General features: G+C 42.1%; 1 protein-coding gene across 2 annotated transcripts in view; it reads right to left on the reverse strand.

Moving 5' to 3' along the window:
• Positions 1-20453, reverse strand: part of efl1 (elongation factor like GTPase 1) — a 301855-nt gene that overhangs the window by 235168 nt on the left and 46234 nt on the right. For both annotated transcript variants that reach the window (XM_041175230.1, XM_041175231.1), the window contains exon 8: positions 14922-15045. In XM_041175230.1, coding sequence (XP_041031164.1) covers positions 14922-15045 — 124 coding nt within the window. The remainder of the gene's footprint in view (positions 1-14921; positions 15046-20453) is intronic.

Below are 20453 nucleotides of genomic sequence, written 5' to 3' on the forward strand. Positions count from 1 at the left end.
AGCAGAAGGGGAGAATGTACATAGAATTCCAGATTATGTCAATTTACTTACGAATTAGGAACAGTAGAAGGCCTTCCGGCCCCTCGAGCCTGCCCCGCCATTCAATAAGATCAGGGTTGATCTGATTGTAACCTCAACTCCACATTCCTGCCTACCCCCTATAACCTTTCACCCCCTTGATTATCAAGAATTTATCCAGCTGTGTTAAAAATATTCAACAACTCTGTTTCCACTGCCTTTTGAGCATGTGAACTAATAAGACTCTCAGCCCTCATAAAATTTCTCCCCATCTCTGTCTTAAATATTTTTAAAGTGACCCCTGATTCCAGGTTCTCCCACAAGAGGAAACATCCTTCACACATCCACCCTGTCGCCTCAGGGTCTTACATGTTGCAATCAAGTCACCTCTTACTCTTAGAAACTCCAGTGGTACAAGCCTAGCCTGTCCAACCTTTCCTCATAAGGTAACCCTCCCATTCCAAGTATTAGCCCAGTAAGCCTTCTCTGACTGCTTCCAACACATTTATATCCTTCCTTAAAGGTGCACACAGTACTCCAGGTGTGGTCTCACCAATGCCCTGTATAACTGAAGTATAACCTCTCTACTTATGTATTCAATTCTCCTCGCAATAAAATATAACATTTGACTAACTTTGCTAATTACTTGCTGTACCTGCATACAAAAATTTTACAAGTCATGCACTAGGACACCCAGATCCTTCTGCATCTCAGAGCCCTTGAATCTCTTACCATTTAGATAATATGCCTCTTTACTGTTCTTCCTGCCAAATGGACAATTTCACATTTTCCCACATTATATTCCATCTGCCAGATCTTTGCCCACTCACTTAACGTATCTAAATCCCTTTGCAGCCTTCTTATGTCCTCTTCACAACTTATTTTTCTACCTACCTTTGTAAGCAGCATCCCACCAACCAGAAAAAGAAAATGACCCATTTATGCTTACTCTGTTTCCTGTTAGCTGGCCAATCTTCTATCCAAGCCAATATGTTACCCCCTACACCATGAGCATTTATTTTCTGCAATAATCTTGGATGTTGGACCTTATCAAATGCCTTCTGGAAATCTAAGTACAGTACATCCACCAGTTACCCTTTATCCACAACAAGTTACTTCTTCAAAGGACTCCAATAAATCGTTATAAACATGATTTCCTTCTCACAAAACCATGTTGACTCTGCCTGATTACCTTGAATTTATCTAAGTGCCCTGCTACAACATGTTTAATAATAGCTTCTAACATTTTTCCTATGATGGATGTTGACCTAACTGGCCTGTAGTTTCCTGCTTTCTGTCTCCCTTCCTTTTTGAATAAAGGAGTTACATTTGCATTACTTTAATAATTTAAAAATTATCCAGACATAGTGGAGAGTTGCACAACTCTTTTCACTGAAGTTTGAAACATTTTTGAAAACTATATTTACAACCAAGTGTCACAGGCAATTTTAAGATGTTAACTTTTATTGCTCCTGAACAAATATATTAGTATCTGGATGTGTGTATTTTCTTACTTTGGTGTGATTGAGTCAATTCAAATAACCCAACAGCAAGCTTTTGTATTTTTAAAAGGAAGAAGATTAGTTTATTTCTCATACAATTTTCCTGGAGATTAACAAAAACATTTCACTCACATGAAACACTAACACTAACACATGCACACAAAAACTAGGTACAGTTGAAGGTAAAACAGTAATTATAAAAATGAAATTTAATTTAGCCTCTATTTCGGTTAATTTCATAGTCAAATTGTGACTTTAGCTTAAGCAAAGATCTTACGATTCCTAGAGTTGATCTGCCTGAAGGTTATTTTCACAGGTAGGCTTGAAGACAGAACAAGTTAAAGGAGAGAGAGAGAGAGACAAGTAAGGAGAGACAGACAGAGAGAGACAGAGAGAGAGAGAGAGAGAGAGGAGAGAGAGAGAGACAGAGAGTAAGGGGAGACACAGAGAGAGAGAGAGAGAGAGAGAGAGAGAGAGACAGACAGAGACAGAGAGAGAGCAGTCGATGGCTTCGCAGTTGGACCACCTCTCTCTCTAATGGAATTCTGTCTGCATCTCTGGAGATGTCTCCAAAAAGCAGATTGAATTTTCTGCTATACAACCTGGGAGAGGGAGGAAAGAGTGGACCTGTAAGGAACATGCCGTAGTGGGATAGGAGATAAATACAGAGCATGGCTTGGGGCCTACAATAAATCTGGGAAAGAGAGGCGACAGCGAACCTCTAAGGAACACGTTGGAGAGAGAGAGGAGATAAATATAGAACAAGGCTAGGGGCCTACAGTTACCTCAGAGAGAGGGAAGACAACAGGCCTGTAAGGAACACACCAAAGAGGGAGAGGATAACTAAGGCAGCTGCTGGAGAATACCAGGTTTGAAATAAAAAATCAAACTGTAACATCACAAAAAAGTCGTAAAGTGATCGGCTGGTGAGCATTTCTGCTTAGGGACTGAGTCTAAACAACTGGGAGTTGTAAAAACCTTGAAAATATTAACTATTAGTAACAAGTAACAAGTGAACAGTTGGTGAGTCTTACCTTTTATTCTTAAGTAAGAATTGTTACCACTAGTAAAGTGTAGTAAGTGTTAGTAGGGTTTATCAATATCACTAAGGTTTATTAATAGTAGTAAGTTTTATTAGTATTGGTAAGTCCCTAATATTGGTAAGGTTTATTACCAGTAATAAGGTTTAAATGCAGTAACAAGGTTATTAGATAATAGAGCAATGGCGGGGCTGCTCCAATTTTGAGTGTGCCCATCCTGGGCTATGTGGGGACTCCAGGACGCTTCCCATGTCCTGGATAACCATTTGTGCAGGAAGTGTCATCAGTTGCAGCTGTTTGAACTCCAGGCTGTAGAACTTGAGTGTCACTGGTGTCACTGTGGTGCATCCATGAGGTTGAAAGTTACTGGATAGCACATTTATAGATGTGGTTACCCCACAACTTAAGGTTATGTATGCAGGGAAAGGGGGAAGGGGTGACTGCCAGACAGTCAAAAAGGAACATGCAGGTAGAGCAGGGGGCCCCTGAGTGTATCCCACCCTCCAGCCAGTAATCAGCTCTAAAAGCTTATGAAAGTGATGATCATCTGGGGAGTGCAGCCAGAACCAAGTCAATGGCACCACGGGTGGCTCAGCTGTACGAGGGGAAAAGGCAGTCTGAAGAGCAATAGTGATAGGTGATTTGATAGTTAGGGGCACTGATAGGCATTTCTTTGGCTGCAGATGTGAATCCAGGATGCTGTGCTGTCTTCCTGGTGCCAGGGTCAAGGGTGTCACAAGTCAGCTGAAGAGCACCCTGAGGGGGGAAGGTGAACAGCCAGACGTCATGGTCCACATCAGTACCAGTGACAGGGGTAGAAAAAGAGGGATGTGGTCCTGCAGTCTGAACTTAGGAAGCTAGGTGGAAAATTAGCAAGCAGGGCGTAGTGATCTCCGGATTACTTGCAGTACCATGCGCAAGTGAGCGCAGAAACAGGAGGGTAAGGCAGATGAATGCGTGGCTGGAAAGATGATGCAGGAGGGAGGTCTTTGCAATTTTGGGACATTGTGAATGGCTCTGGGGGAGATGGAATCTGTACAGGCTGGGTGGGCTGCACCTGAACAGAGCTGGGGCAGAGTTCCTTGCGGAGCATTTTACTAGTGCTATTGGGGAGGTTTTAAACTAACTCGGCAGGGTTGTGAGAACCAGGAGATAATATCAAAGAGGAGTACCAAGGCACAGAATACTTGGAAAGATAGCATTAGAGTAGGAAAAAAATAAGTTAATAGGTGAGACCAGAGTTTTTTTTAAAATTCATTCATGGGATGGGCCAGCATTTATTGCCCATACCTAGTTACCCTTGAGAAGGTGCCGGTGAGATGTCTTTTTGAACCGCTGCAGTCCATATGGTGTAGGTACACCCATAGTGCTGTTAGGAAGGGAGTTCCAGGATTTTGACCCAACGACAATGAAGAAACGGTGATACATTTACAAGTCAGGATGATGAGTGACTTGGGGAACTTCCAGATGGCAGTGTTCCCATCTATCTGCTACCCTTGTCCTTCTAGGTAGTAAAGGTTGTGGGTCTGGAAGCTGTTGTCTGAGCAGCCTTGGTGGCTTCCTGCAGTGCATCTTGTAGGTGCACACTGCTGCTCCTGTGTGTCGGCGGTGGACGGAGTGAACCTTTGTGGATGTGATGCCAATCAAGCGGACTGCTTTGTCCTGCATGGTGTCCAGCTTCTTGAGTGTTGTGGGGCTGCACTCATCCAGGCAAGTGGGGAGTATTCCATCACACTCCTGACTTGTGCCTTGGAGATAGTGGACAGGCTTTGGGGAGTCAGGTGGTGACTTACTCATCGCACGATTCCTAGCCTCTGACCTACTCTTGTAGCCACAGTATTTATATGGATAGTCCAGTTCAGTTCCTGGTCAATGGTAACCCCCAGGATGGGGGTTCAGTGATGGTAATGCCATTGAACATCAAGGGGTAATAAAAACAAAAAAACTGCGGATGCTGGAAATCCAAAACAAAAACAGAATTAACTGGAAAAACTCAGCAGGTCTGGCAGCATCGGCGGAGAAGAAAAGAGTTGACATTTCGAGTCCTCATGACCCTTCGACAGAACTTGAGTTCGAGTACAAGAAAGAGTTGAAATATAAGCTGGTTTAAGGTGTGTGGGGGGTGCGGAGAGAGAGAGAGAGAGAAGTGGAGGGGGTTGGTGTGGTTGTAGGGACAAACAAGCAGTGATAGAAGCAGACCATCAAAAGATGTCACCAACAATAGAACAAAAGAACACATAGGTGTTAAAGTTGGTTCTATTATCTAAACGAATGTGCTAATTAAGAATGGATGGTAGGGCACTCAAGGTATAGCTCTAGTGGGGGTGGGGAGAACATAAAAGATTTTAAAATATTTAAAAATAATGGAAATAGGTGGGAAAAGAAAAATCTATATAATTTATTGGAAAAAAACAAAAGGAAGGGGGAAACAGAAAGGGGGTGGGGATGGCAGAGGGAGCTCAAGACCTAAAGTTGTTGAATTCAATATTCAGTCCGGAAGGCTGTAAAGTGCCTAGTCGGAAGATGAGGTGTTGTTCCTCCAGTTTGCGTTGGGCTTCACTGGAACAATGCAGCAAGCCAAGGACAGACATGTGGGCAAGAGAGCAGGGTGGAGTGTTAAAATGGCAAGCAACAGGGAGGTTTGGGTCAAGGGGTAATGGCTGGATTCTCTCTTGTTGAAGATGGTCATTGCCTGACATTTGTGTGGTACAAATGTTACCTGCCACTTGTCAGCCCAAGTTTGGATATTGCCCAGGTCTTGCTGCATTTTGACATGGACTGCTTCAGTGTCTGAGTCATCGTGAATGGTTCTGAACATTGTGCAATCATCAGCGAACATCCTTCTGACATTATGATGGAAGGAAGGTCACTGATGAAATAGCTGAAGGTGGTTGGGCCAAGAACACTGCCCTGAGGAACTCCTGCAGTGATGCCCTGGAACTGAGATGACAGACCTCCAACAACCACAACCATCTTCCTTTGTATTAGGTATGACTCCAACCAGCAGAGTTTTCCCTGATTCTCTTGACTCCAGTTTTGCTTGGGTTCCTGATGCCGCACTCGGTAAAATGCTACCTTGATGTCAAGGACAGTCACTCTCAACTCACCTCGGGAGTTCAGCTCTTTTGTCCATGTTTGAACCAAGGCTGTAATGAGGTCAGGAACTGAGTGGCCCTGGCAGAACCCAAACTGGACATCAGTGAGCAGGTTATTGCTGAGCAAGTGCCCTTTGATAGCACTGTTGATAACCCCTCCCATTACTTTACTGATGATGGAGAGTAGACTGATGGGGTGGTAATTGGCCAGGTTGGATTTGTCCTGCTTTTTATATACAAGACATACATGGAGAATTTTCCACATAGCAGGGCAGATGCCAGTGTTGTAGCTGTACTGGAACAGCTTGGCTAGGGATGCGGCAAGTTCTGGAGCTCAAATCTTCAATACTATTGCCGGAATATTGTCAGAGCCCATAGCCGTTGCAGTATCCAGTGCCTTCAGCTGTTTATTGATATCACATGGAGCAAATCGAATTGGCTGAAGACTGGCATCTGTGATGCCAGGGACCTCTGGAGGAGGCCAAGATGGATGATCCACTCAATATTTCTGGCTGAAAATTGTTGTGAATGCTTCAGCTCTATTAAAGGTAAAGGTAATAGAATCTCAATTGGGGTTTCTGCGCATACATGTTAATGCACGGAGTGTGTTAAATAAGATTGGTGAGTCACAGGCGCACACTATGTGGAAATATGATTTTGAAGCCATAACAGAGACCTGGCTCAAAGAAGGGCAGGAGTGGGTATTAATTATCCGTGGATACAAGGTGTTCAGGAAAGACAGAAAATGAAAAAAAGGGGAGGGGTAGTGATATTGTAAAGTTCAGGGTTGCAGCGCTGGAGAAAAAGGATGTCCCAGAGGGATCAAGGACAAAATCTATCTGGCTAGAGCTCAGGAACAAAAAACAAACAATTACATTGCTCAGTATCATCTTTAGGCCATCAATTAGTGGGAAGGTTAAGGAACTCATCTGTGTTTACAAAGGAAGAAGATGCTACCCAGGCCATGGCAAAAGCTTAGGTAATTCAGGCATTAGATTAAATTGAAAAGTAGATGTATTGGCTAGGTTATCTGTACTTAAAGTTGGTAAGGCACCAGGACCAGATGAGATGCATCCAAGGCTACTGAGGTAAGTGAGAGTGGAAATTGCAGAGGCACATAATTTTCCGGTCTTACTTCAGACTCAGGGGTGGTCCCAGAGGGCTGGAGAATTGCAAATGTTATGCCCTTGTTCAAAAAAGGTGTAAAGATAAGCCCAGCAACTACAGGTTAGCTAGTTTAACTTCGGGGGTGGGAAACAATGATTTGGAATAAAGTAAATAGTCATATGGACAAAAGCAGGTTAATTAATGAAAGACAGTATGGATTTCTTAAGGAAAAAGCATGATTAGCTAAGTTGCTGGAGTTTTTTTTGAAGAGGTAACGGAGAGGATTGATGAGGGCAATGCTGTTGATGTGGCATACATGGACTTCAAAAGGCACTTGATACAGTGTGGCACAACAGACTTGTGAGCAAAGTTCTAGCTGATGGAAGAAAAGGGACAGTAGCTACCTGGATACAAAATTGGCTGAGCGGCAGAAAAGAGAAAGTTGTGGTTAATTGATGTTTTTCGGCTGGAAGAAGGTTTGTAGTGGAGTCCCCGAGGGGTCAGTGCTGGGACCTTTGCTTTTCCTGATATATATTAATGACCTAGACCTTGGTTTACATACAGGGCACAATTTTAAAGTACAAAATTGGAAGCATTGGGAACTATGAGGAGGATAGTGTAGAACCTCAAAAGGATGTAGACAAGTTGGTGGAATGAGCAGACAGGCAGCAGACAAAATTCAATGCAGAAAAATGTGAAGTGATTCATTTTGGTTGGAAGAACATGGAAAGACAATATAAAATAAAGTGTACAAGTCTAAAGGGGGTGCAGGGACAGAGGGATCTGAGTGTGTGTGCATAAATTGTTGAAGGTGGCAGGACAGGTTGAGAGAGCATTTAATAAAGCATACGGTACACTGGGCTTTATTAATAGGGGCACAGAATACAAGAGCAAGGAGGTTCTGTTGAATCTGTACAAGTCACTGGTTCGGCCTCAGCTAGAGTACTGCATCTAGCTCTGGACGCCGCACTTTAGAAAGGATGTAACGGCATTAGAAAGGGTGAAGAAAAGATTCAAGAGAATGGTTCCAGGTATATGAGACTTCAGTTATGAAGATAGACTGGAGATGCTAAGACAGTTTTCCTTGGATAAAAGAAGTTTGAGAGTAGATTTGATAGAGGTATTCAAAATCATGAGGGGCTGGACAGGACAGATAGAAATAAACTGGTCCCACTCATGAAAGAATCAAGGACAAGGGGGGCACAGATTTAAAGTAATTAGTAGGAGAAGCAAAGTGATATGAGAAGAAACTTTAAGCATCAAGTGGTTAGCATTTAGTGAGTGTGGCAGAGGCAGGTTCAAATGAAGCATTCAAAAGGAAATTAGATGTTATCTGAAAAGGAAGAAGGCAGGGAATGGTACTAGGTGAATTCGGAGAGCTGGTGTAGACACGATGGGCCAAATGGCCTCCTTCTGAGCCATAACAATTCTGGGATTTCTTGTCAGGGAGCCAAGCTGGCCTCTGTAATCATGTGACCTTACATTAGTGTCAAGTCATGGTCCCAAATAAGAGATTATGGTAATTTAGTTAACAGTGAAGTCTTCTTCCACCTGTGTTTTTTTTAAGGTAGCCAAAGCCTTTAGATTTGACAAGGCAAATCTAATCTACATGTCAGCCAATGAAGAGTAAAATCTGGCAGGGTGAAAATGGGGCCACTGACCCAAACTCATCCCATTCCCACATGGCAAGTTAAATTTAAATCGGGCTTTAAGACTCCAAAAGATTTTACAATCTAATAAGTAAGCTTTAGAACTCCAGAATTGGAAGTGAGTGGCCTAATGTTACATCATGCTTTTAGCTGTGAACTTTCAATCCAGGTAGAAAAAACATTCATTCCAAAGGGCTAGATATGAAGGCCCTATCTAAAATGAGTTTGCATAGTCTTATCATAGGCCACAGGATAAAATAATGATAATTTAGCACTAAATTGGTGAATTTTCTCTGCCTGTAATTTTCTCTGTAAATCACACAAATGGCTGATGTGAGAAATCAAAAAGATTGTTCGGCTCTAATGTTGGGAGAAGGACTGGAAGGACTGAGTAACGCTATGACCAGCCTAAAAGTGCCAATGTCAAAAAGCAGGAAAGTGAACTCTTTCCTTGATAAGCAGAAATATTCCTCCCCTCCCAACCAAAAAGTAGTCTTGAAAAACAAATCTTTGTTCTTCTCACCAATGAACCATGCGATCATGATACTTTGCAATGTTGACAAATGCAACAGCTTTTCACGATAGTTTAGCATTACCTTACGTTTATTCTCAATTTCACTTAATTGAAGGGATTTGTGCCTACTTCACTGTGGTAAATCAAAATTGCAAGCTCACCCAGCAGCACCGGTTGAATTTCCAACTTTTGTTTTTTTTAAGAAGTGGAGTTGAGGAAAATTAACAGAAAGCTCTGTAACAAAGCAACCAAGTCAAAAGTTGAACAGGTCTAGAGCATATTGAGTCATACATAATTGTGGCCAAATGGACCAAGTATCAGGCAGAGAACATTAGGGGAACAGCAATCATTGTATCGTAAGGTTTACATTGGCTATGGAAAGAGACAAAGAACAATGCAGAGGAAGAATAATTAACTGGGGGAAGGCCAACTTCAGTGAGGTGAGAATGGATCTGGGCCAACTAAATTGGAATCAAAGGTTGATGGGAAAAACTGTTGCTTAACAATGGGCTGCCTTTAAAGAAGTCATAGCTCAGACACAGTTACGGTATAATCTCTCTAAAGGGAAAGGTAGGGCAAACAAATCCAGAGATCCCTGGATGTCAAAAGAGGTAGAGGTTAAGATGAAGAGGAAAATGTAAGCTTATGACAGATGTCAGGTGGATATTACAATGGTGAACCAGGCTGAATACAAAAGGTTCAGAAGAGAAGCGACAAAGCAAATAAGAGAAGCAAAGAGAGAATGTGACAAGAGACTGGCAGTCAACGTGAAAGCAAATCCCAAAGTCTTCTACAAGCATTTAATAGTAAAAGGGTGACAAAAGTAGTGAGGCCAATTAGGGACCAAAGAGGGGATTTACGCATGGAGGCACAGGGCATAGCTGAGCTATTAAATGAATAATTTGCATCTGTCTTTACCAAGGAAGAAGATGCTATCCAAGCCACGGTGAAAAAGGAGGTAATTAATACAATCAAAGAATTTAAAGTTGACAAGGTGCAAGTATTTGATCAGCTGTCTATACTTAAAGTTAATGAAGTACCAGAGCTGGATGAGATGCATCCAAGGAAACTGAGAGAAGCGAGAGTGGAAATTGCAGAGGCACTGGCCATAATTTTCCTTAGACTCAAGGGTGGTGCCAGAGGACTGCAGGGTTGCAAATGTTACAACCATTTTTCAAAAAGGGTGTAATATTGATAAGTCCAGCAACTACAGGCCAGTCAGTTTAACTTTGGTGGTGGGCAAATTTCCAGAAACAACAATTCATGACAAAATTAAGGGTCACTTGGACAAATGCAGATTAATTAAGGAAAGCCAACACAGATTTGTTCAGGGAAAATCACGTTTAACTTGCTGGAAATTTTTGAAGAGGTAACAGGAAGATTGATGAGGCAATGATGTTGATGCGGTGTGCACAGACTTCCAAAAGGCACTTGACATGGTGCCGCACAACAGACTTGTAAGCAAATTATAGCTCATGGAATAAAACGGACAGCAGCAACATGGATACAGAATTAGCTGAGCGATAGGAAAGAGAGGATAGTGGTTAATGGATGTTTTTTGGGTCGGTGGAAGATTTAGTGGAGTTCCACAGGGGTCAGTGTTGGGACCCTTGCTCTTCCCGATACATATTAATAACCTAGAGCTTGGTGTACAGGGCACAATTTCAAAATTTGTGGATGCTACGAAACTTGAAAGCATTGTGAACTGTGAGGAAGAAAGTGCAGAACTTCAAAAGGACATAGATAAGTGGCAGATGAAATTTAATGCGGAGAAACGTGAAGTGATTCATTTTGGTTGGAAGAACATAGAGAGACCATGTAAAATAAAGGGTACAACTCTAAAGGGGGTGCAGGAGCAGAGGGACCTGGGTGTAAATGTGTATAATTCATTAAGGTGCCAAGGCAGGTTGATAGAACAGTTAATAAAGCAGACAGTATCCTAGGCTTTATTAGTAAAGCATAGAGTACAAGAATAAGGAGGTTATGTTGAACTTGCATAGAACACCATTTCAGCCTGAGTTGGAGTATTGTATCTAGCGCTAGGCACCGCACTTTAGGAAGAATATGAAGGCATTGGAGAGCGTGCAGTTAAGGTTCACGATTATGATTGCAGGGATGATGAACTTAAGTTCTGAAGATGGACTGTAGAAGCTGGGACTGTTTTCCTTGGAGAAGAGAAGGTTGAGAGGAGATTTGACAGAGGTATTCAAAATCATGAGGGGTCTAGACAGAGTAGATCGGGGAAAACTGTTCCCACTAGTGAAAGGATCGAGAATGAGAGCACGGATTTGGGGTAACTGGCAAAGGAATCAAAAGTGACATGAGGAAAAATATTTTTCACGCAGTGAGTGGTTAATGTCTAGAATGCACTTTTGCTTTTATTTTAGTGTTTAATTCGCTGCCACTTCTCTTCCAGGAACGCCTATCTTGAAGAAATTCTGCTCTTCTTGCCAACAGGGTTTCTGTTTGTTTCTTTTACTTTCATTGCTTTCCATTTCCCTCCTGGTGTTTGATAAAGTGTTTACCAAAACTTGCTTTCACAGCCATTTCTCCTTCCTCAATGAACATCTCTGGCTCCGACTTATTCCATGTGGATTCCAACTGAAGTTCCATCTTTCATATTTCGAGTCCACCCAAGCTTACAGGCATCACTGAGACATCCAACATTCCTCGCATTTTGTTCCTGCTGCATCCTGAGATCCATCCTCAGTGCCACGTGCCCCCACATGAACACCCTCGGACGCGCTCTCCTGCAGCACCAACACACGCCATCTCAACTGGTCCAGTTTCATTTCATCCATCGTCTGATCCGACACATTCACAAAAATTTCTCTCTCTTCTTTTCAGGTGTTGAGGAACACAAGCTCCAATTACTCAGATACCAAGGGCCCTCCAGATCTTTCTTCCCCTCCACTTGCTTTCTTCTAATACCACGTCTTGCCATGTATTCACAATACCCTCTGACCTTCCCCAGTCTGACGCTGAACGATGTGTTCAGTGAAGAACTCAGCTTTATCCCCTCATGCCCCCACCTCAACGAATTTCATGCTCGGCACGACGTTGAGTTCTTTTTTAAGATATATTCTTTCATGGGATATAGGCACCATGGGCAGGATCAGCTTCATTGCCCTTGAATTGATTGGATTGCTGGGCCACTTCTGTTGCCTTTGCCTCCATGCTCACTTCTTTGGCCAGGAGTCCTCTCCCTGACCAGTGGAACTTTTCACCCACCTTCAGTATTCTCCCTCTACCTGGACTCTTCCTTCTGGCCTCTTATCTCTTCTTGTTCTTTACATTGAGAACCGTTGGCATGACATTGGTCATCTTAATTTCTTTGCCTCCCTCAAACACTCTAACCTGTTTCCCTCTGAACTTGCAGCACTCAGTTCTAACACCAACATTGTCATCGAACCAGCTGACAAGGATATGTTGTTGTTGTCTGGCACATCACCTTCTAACTTGCAGAGGCTGAATGCCAACTCTCGAATCACTTCTTTCTACCTTCCTCTGGACCACGACCCCACTATGACCCCACCATGACTGAACATCAAGCCATTGTTTCCAGGACCATCACAGACCTCATTTCCTCAGAGGATCTTCTCACCTCATAGTCCCCCAATCCTGAAGAGCCAGCCCTCTTCCAACTCATTCCCAAAAGGCCTGAATCGCCTCCTCTTCACTATGCACATCCAATCTCTCTACAGCTCCATCCCCCATGACGACAGTCAGAGGTTCTCTGCTTCTTCCTTGAACAGAGCCCAACCAGTCCCAATCCATCACCGCCCTCCTCCGCCTGGCTGAACTTCTCTTATTGAAGAATTTCTCCTTCAACTTGTCTCACTTCCTCGAAGTAAAAGGCGCTGCTATGGGTACTCACATGGGTCCTTGTTATGCCTGTCTTTTTGTAAGGTATATGGAAGATTCCTTGTTCCAGTGCTACTAAGGTACCACCCCGTTCACCACGCCACCCACCAATTCTTTCCGGTTCATTGATGACTGTATCGGTGTCGTTTCCTGCTCTTGCCCAACACCTCGCCCCTTTCTCATGGTACCTTACCATGTAATCTCAGGAGATGTAACACCTGCCCTTTTACCTCCTCTCTCCTCAGCGTCTAAGGCCTCAAACACTCGTTCCAGGTGAAGCACCAATTTACTTGTGCTTCTTTCAATTTAATATACTGTATTTGCTGCACACAATGCAGTCTCCTCTACATTAGAGAGGCCAATCACAGATTGGGTGACCACTTTGCGAACACCTCCGTTCAGTCTTCAAGCATAGCCCCAACCTTCCGGTTGCTTGCCAGTTTAATTCACCACCTTGCTTTCATGCTCACATTTCTGCCCTTGGTCTGCAACAACGTTCCAAAGAAGCTTATTGCAAGCTCAGGAACAGCACCTCATCTCCTGATTGGATACTTTACAGCAATCTGAACTCAACACTGCTCAACAATTTCAGGTCTTGAACTCTGCCCTCCATTGTGAATTGGTCTTTTTTTGCCATATGCCAGCCTGAATATTGTTTTCATGTTTTTGCTTTCAGACAGGGCTGTTCATCATTCTGGCATTTACACTCAACTCTTGACAAATGTTGTTTCTTTACTATAATCATTATCACTGCCTTTGCCTTTTGTTCCGTAACATATGTCATCTACCCTCTCCTGCCCTCTAGCCTATCCCAGGCCTTCCATTTTATTCTTCTCCCCTCCCCACTTTCGACGGTATATAGTTCTGAAGAAGTCATATTTGACTTGAAACGTTAACTCTGTTTCTCTCTTCACAGATGCTTCCAGGCCTGCTGAGTATTTCCAGCATTTTGTTTTTACTATGATAAATGAATCTGTGACATGGCACAAGGATTGAGCCCCCAGGGGAAAAGTTTGGTGGCAGATGATGTAAGCTAGGCAAGATACTTAAAGTTACAATGCACTGAGTGGCACCTGCCAGCAAGACAGTAGAGAGGCGACAGTCCCATGTACATAAATGCACAAAAGCAAGGTCACAGGAAATCAACAAGTACATGTTGATTGTAAAGAGTTAAAATAGTTGGGAATGAATGTAAGGCTGTAATGCTGGGCCCTATGTCATCAACTGGGACTTGCATGCAACAGATGACGACTTATCAGAAAATAAGGAGTGCGCAATTTTATTCACAATTTTGCACCCACTGACAGTGAAGGGCAGAAAAGTCCTGGCAACACACTTGCAAAATTTCCAATGAGCTGTTACAATGAGAGTCACTGTCACTATGGCTCAACAACAGGATTACAGCCTTACACTTGCCCCCTATCATCTATGGCATGGAAAGTTCCATCCAAAGTCTTAGCATCACAAGCTATTACAATATCGATTTACATTAAGCTGAGCACATCATCAAACAGGCACAAATAGCTAAAAACAGTATCAGCAATCATTTTGTCTTTGTCAAGTAAATCTTTAAGAGTAAATCATTGCACTACATTAAACATTTCTAAATGCTACAATGACATGCGTTCTCTGTTTGTTGGGGGATTCTCCTTCCCGTTGGTCTCCTCCAGTCTGCCCTCTCCTGATGATGATGAGTCATCCATTGGTGCCATGAAATACCCAGTCAACCTCTAAGTGTGCAGACTGACCATGAATGCTGGCAGGCCAGCATCAGAGCCAAGCTAACATTGTCCTAACCCAAACACACAATTTGTGGCAGGAGTCACAAGACAGTATTGAAGCAAGGGAACTCTATCCAATTGCTCCATCACAGCCTCAGATCATGGAGTCTAACTGCCCCACTGCCACATCAGAAGTTGGCCAACAGCACAACACACAATCAAACCTGAGATCATCATCAATACCACAAGAGGAATCCTTACCCAGAGCCATTCAGGAGTTCACACAGCCTTGTTACACTTCCAAAACTTTAAAAACAAATATTGCCAGCCCAGGACTAAGTGCCACCTTGTTATTTTGTTTTAAACGTATGTTCACATTTAGTGGAAGTGCCTGTACATTAGTCAACGTACCTGTGCTCCTTTCATTATCTTCTTTGCTTTTGTGTTCAGGTAATAGTCACCCCAGAGAGTCTTCAGCAATACTTCAGCACTAATACCCACTTTCTGGCTGTACATCTGGACAAACTGTTCAATTCTGCAATGAAAAAAGAGATTTTCTCGTCTAACACCATTATTGATCAATTCCGACTGAAGAGTCCACTGTGGATCATGTACTGCATTCACACCAGGCTGCAGAAAACACAATATTTTTGATTCCAGGGTATAGAAGTGCATATCATTCTTTAAAATCTGGAACCGCATCTCCAATTTCCACCAGTGATGGCCATGCCTTCAGCTACCAAGGCCCTAAACTCTGGGTTTCCCACACTAAACTTCTCTGTCTTTCTCTACCTCTGATTCCTCATTTTGATACTCCTTAAAATCTACCTCTTTGATTAAGCTTTTGGTCACCTTTCCCAGTACCTCCCTGTGTGGCTCAGTGTCAAATTTTGTTTGATATAGTTTCTGTGAAACTCTTTGTAGCGCAAGACCCAACTTGCTCCATGGTAAAATGACATGATCAGATAGGCTGCGCAATTTTACTTTCAGTTAATTGAAAACAAAGCCAGGTTGAGTACACAGATATTGTCTCGGGGTTGCTGTGATAAACATTAACGAAAGAGAAACTGATGACTAAACAGGAAACAAGAGCTCAGGTAAGGGAGTGAAACTTGAACGTGGCTTTAAAAGATCCTTCTGGAACCAGAATATGAATTGGAGCAAAGCAGAAAGGGGGTGGACTGGAAAGAGGCATTCATTCCACTTGGCCACAAAATCTGGTTATTCTGGGCAACCACTGGTCTGAACAGTAATAACTTGCATTTATATAGCTAGTAAAATGTCCCAGAGAATTTCACAGAAAAGATATCGAAGAAAATTTGACACTGAGCCACACAGAGATGCTGGAAAAGGTGACCAAAAGCTTGATCAGAGGTAGGTTTTAAGGAGTATCAAAAAGAGGGTTCAGAGGTAGAGAAACAGAGACATTTAGCAAGGGCCTGGATAGCTGAAGGCAAATGGTGGAAATCAGAATGCACCTCCAGTGTGACATAACGAAATACATTCCCACCCCCCCACCCCCCAACCCCCCCCAGCATCCCATCGCGACACCCTGGTCCATTCCTCGATCACTCCGACCCCATGCTTCCCTTTCCTACAACACCTTCTCATGTGAGTGCAGGTGGTCCAATACCTGCTTTTTTTAAACTTCTCCCTTCTCACCATCCATGCTCCAAACACTGCTTCCAAGTGAAACAGCGATTTATTTGTACTTCTTTCGGTTTAGTGTTTGTCTCATATTCGCTGTTCGTGACATGAACTCCTCTACACTGGTGAAACCAAATGCAATTTGGGTGACAGCCTTCGAACACTTATGTTCGGTCTGAAAATCTCGTTCTGAGCTTCCAGTCGCCTATCATTTTAATACTCCACCCTTCTCTGGCTTCCTAAGCTGTTCCAATGAAATTCAAAGAAAGATTGAGCAATGGCACCTCATCTTTTCAAATCCAAGATCTCATTCTTCTCTGCCTTTATAAGCTCCTCCAGCCCCCCAATTCTCCAAGATATCCAAGTTTCTCCAATTCTGGCCTCTTGAGTATCCATAATTTTAATCGCTCCTTCAATGGCTGCCACAACTTCAACTACCAAGGCTTGAAGTTCTGAATTTTTTTTCTCCAAAACTGTCAACCCTCCTTTAAGATGCTCCTTAAAACCTACCTCTTTGACGAAGCTTTTAATAACTATTAATAACTATTTAACATCCTAATAACTCATGTGACTAGGTGTCAAATTTTATTCGGTAACACTCTTGTGAAGTCTATTATGATATTTTAAAGGTGCTGTACAAACACAAGTTGTTATTGGGGGAGTCTAGAGAAGGGGGCAGAATCTTAAAGTTAAAACTGGGATGTTTAGAAGTACATTTCTTGCAATGGGTAGTAGAACTCTGAAACTTTATCCCCCTAAATACTGTGAATGCTGGGGGGAGGAAGCAGGGGGGGCGGGGGGGGAGGTGTATGTTTGTGTGTGTGTGTATATATATATATATATATATATATGCAGGTGGCAGTTGAATTTTCAAGATAGATCAATTACTCTATAAGAGTGGGATGCAGATCAGCCGTGATCTAATAGACTGAGCGTACAGGGACAAGGAGCTGAATGGTCTACTCTAAATCCTATGTTTCAATCCAAACCATACCTGCTACAATTGGCTCCCCTAAAAAGTGCTCCCATAAGAGGAACAATGAAACAAATAGAGGAGTTGGCACAGCACATAATCCAACAAATTGCAACAGGATTTAAGAATGGGCAGATGGGGTTGCGGCTAGTTGTAAAACCACTGAATTGTGGGGACCGACTCCTCCACCACTGTTAATTACCGACTTCATCTAACTGAGGGATAATACGGGCTGAGTGATAGAATTTGTAGGCCAGTTGCCTACCTGTCTGCGTTCATGCCTGCAGCTAAATCAGCGGATTTAAAATTTCCACAGCACAGGGTGTTTCCCCATCAATCAGCATGGGAAATCTGAGCCAAGCAATTTAGCAGCAACACAAACATGTATAAGGAGGCAGCCAGCAGGTTTTGGCAGCACGCCCTCCCTGAAACCCAATCGGACCCTTTGCAACGGGAGAAGCAATGCAGCCACCACTGAAGAGCCAAAGATCTAGGAATTGTTTATGCCACAGTGCAAGAGAAACATTTTGGACTCTACCTATCCACATAAAACATCATGATGTAAGCACAGAAGAGTAAGACCACAACTGGTCAGGAAAGGTACAAAACACTTGTTTCTGTGACTAAAAATGACTGCTTCGTTGTTGGACTTCTTTGTACTGTACATATGTAGTTCCCTGGAACAGCTAACATGAAGCAGCCATGTCCGTAACAGACACATCTGAATCTCATCAGAAAAAAAAATCACCAAAATTTAATTGAGCCATTATTGCAAAACAAAAGAAATATTTTATTTTAACTATGTCTTACACAGGCGCCTGGATTTTTAGTTTGTTGTGGAGACTATGGTTTTTGACTGCGTTATTCTGAAAGTGTTTTGGAGACCTATCTGATTGTTCTTCCCTCTTTCCTTCTCTTAAATGCCAACACGGACAGGTATAACTTGGCGGACAATGTGTCCTTTGCAATGAGATGAATTCCAAAGTAATATCGACTGCTTATTTTGTGCATGATGCAATATCTGATCTTCCCAAGCCTCATAAAACCTAAAAAGGAAATTTAAGAAAATATGCTATTTAATTACTCTCAAACTAAGTATTAAGCCAGACCTGCTAATAACATGTCAAGGAAGTATAACATGTACTACAATTCAGCAACAATATGATGGGTGTCCAGCAGAATCAAGTTGCAATATGGGATTTAGTCCATTAATGGATTCCTTGCATCAGTCAGCAATAGAGGGGAGGGAGGGTGTTGCTGTCTGAGAATGGACAGACAGACTCAAGGCATCTCCAATGGGTTAAATCACATATTACAACCCAATTCTGCCATTGCAAGAGAACTCCACAAAGATACTGAATTGTTTTCAAGTTTTCCTGCTAATTTCTGTAAAGCAAACCCAGATCCAATTTTCTTTCAATACACTTCCATATTAACATGTACAAAAACTCCTCTTTTAGACCAACTCTCAACATTAATTTACCTCAATAAAGCTTTTGTAACGTATCCTCTGGTTGCTCCTCAAACAACCAGCCATATGCTATCAAAAGCTAAAGTGAAGTACTGTTCTAATTCTGCTAACAAAGTCCTACCAGTAGGTCCTGGGAAACTGTACACACTGCACAAGCTCAAACAGCAGGAATTCCCTGCAAATAGACAACACAGCGCTGAAAAAAAGAAAGTCAAAAGCTGCATTTTTGAGAGAAGAGGCAAGTAAAAACATTAACTAAGATCTTCAAAGGGATGCAAGATAATTGATAGTCAAGGTTAGTCATGTTACTGCGAAATATTCCATCTTATTTTTTGAATATGCTGCACAATATCACAATGAGTGAATTCATTTGTAAAATGTGGTTTCCGTTTGCATAGACCACAAATAAATTAATTGGAACAATTAGAATATCAGCCAATTTTCACTCAAAGAATTTGAATAAATTTCTTGCCAGACATATTGGTTTTGGGATATTAGCTGATCTGCGGCAATTCTCAGTGAGTTACATAACATAATATTACCAGAGTACTAATTCATAGTAACTGAGTAAAAGAAATTATATTTTCATTGCTTAAGAGTTCTTAGTTCACAGAACACACACAAAATCTAAGTAATCTGATTCTGTCCATTTTTACCTATGGACACAACAAATCAGGCACCTGGGTCACTAAATGCTTAACTGCTGTACTTAATTTTTATTTCTTGGCTTTTTTTCTAAATCCCATGCTAAACATCACAAATGGTAAGTAATATGCACCAGGATGGACATAGATAACTGGTATTTAGCAATACTGAAGAGGATTGTTGTGAGCAGCATCCTTTGTGTAGAGTAATGAATTAATGAATATGGTAATGAGGTCATGATGATATTAACGATGCAAGAGTGACATTGGTAGCCAGATGACCAAGAGCCTCCAAAAGGGCTTGGAGCAGAACAGTCTGTCTCCTGTACTCCATGTGCTTACTCGGAGGTCTTTGTAAATAATTCTTAATAAAAGGTTTGAAGTTAAACCATGCTATCTCAAATCTGTCAAAGGGGGGCAAAGCCTCATCAAGCTCGGGTAAGCCAAAAAAGCATTCCATGAGTGAAACCTCACTAAAGCTCAGCTACAACACCAAAAGGTACTGCAGGTGACCCTGGGCTGCAAACTGTTGCATGGAAGAGGAAGGAGGGGTGCATGCCCCACTGAAAGAATTTGGAAAACCATCAATTTGTGCTCCCTTAGCAAATGCAGCTCTGTAAACAATCTTTAGGTAAAGATCAATTGTTTTGAAATTCTCAGATCTAAACACACCAGAGAAATTAATAAGGTGTTCTTAGTCAGATGTTTTTCTTTCTCTCATTATAATCTCGAAAAGCTTCCTAAATTAATATTTTTTCCAGTTTGGGAAGCTAAACAAATAGTTGACATATGGAAGAAAGGCACAATTTGCCACTTTCATTGAGAATATGAATAGTTGTAAGAACAGAAAGCACAACTGGTGTACCCACTCCCTTACTGAAGAAAATGTCTAAAATTCATATTTCATTTGTTGCCAGTACACTCTGGGCAGTCAGTCTTGAAGTTGACCACAAAAATGTCATTTTGCTTTTTCCCACTAAGTTAGGATACAATCCTCATGCTAATGGATTATGTTGTCAAACTTTTCCAGAAAAATGTCAAGTAGTGCTTGCTTTTCCACTATAGTCCAAATGCTAGGAAGTCTCTCCCTTAAGTAAAAAAAAATTAACAGTTTAAATGCAAACTTTCAAAAGAATAGAAATTAGTTTCAAATGATTTGGAAAAGGAACTCAGAAATCTTCTTACAGCATGAGGGAAGATAGCCTTCA

The sequence above is a fragment of the Carcharodon carcharias genome, chromosome 26 (assembly GCF_017639515.1).
Source record: "Carcharodon carcharias isolate sCarCar2 chromosome 26, sCarCar2.pri, whole genome shotgun sequence".
In the NCBI taxonomy this organism is placed as follows: Eukaryota; Metazoa; Chordata; class Chondrichthyes; order Lamniformes; family Lamnidae; genus Carcharodon; species Carcharodon carcharias.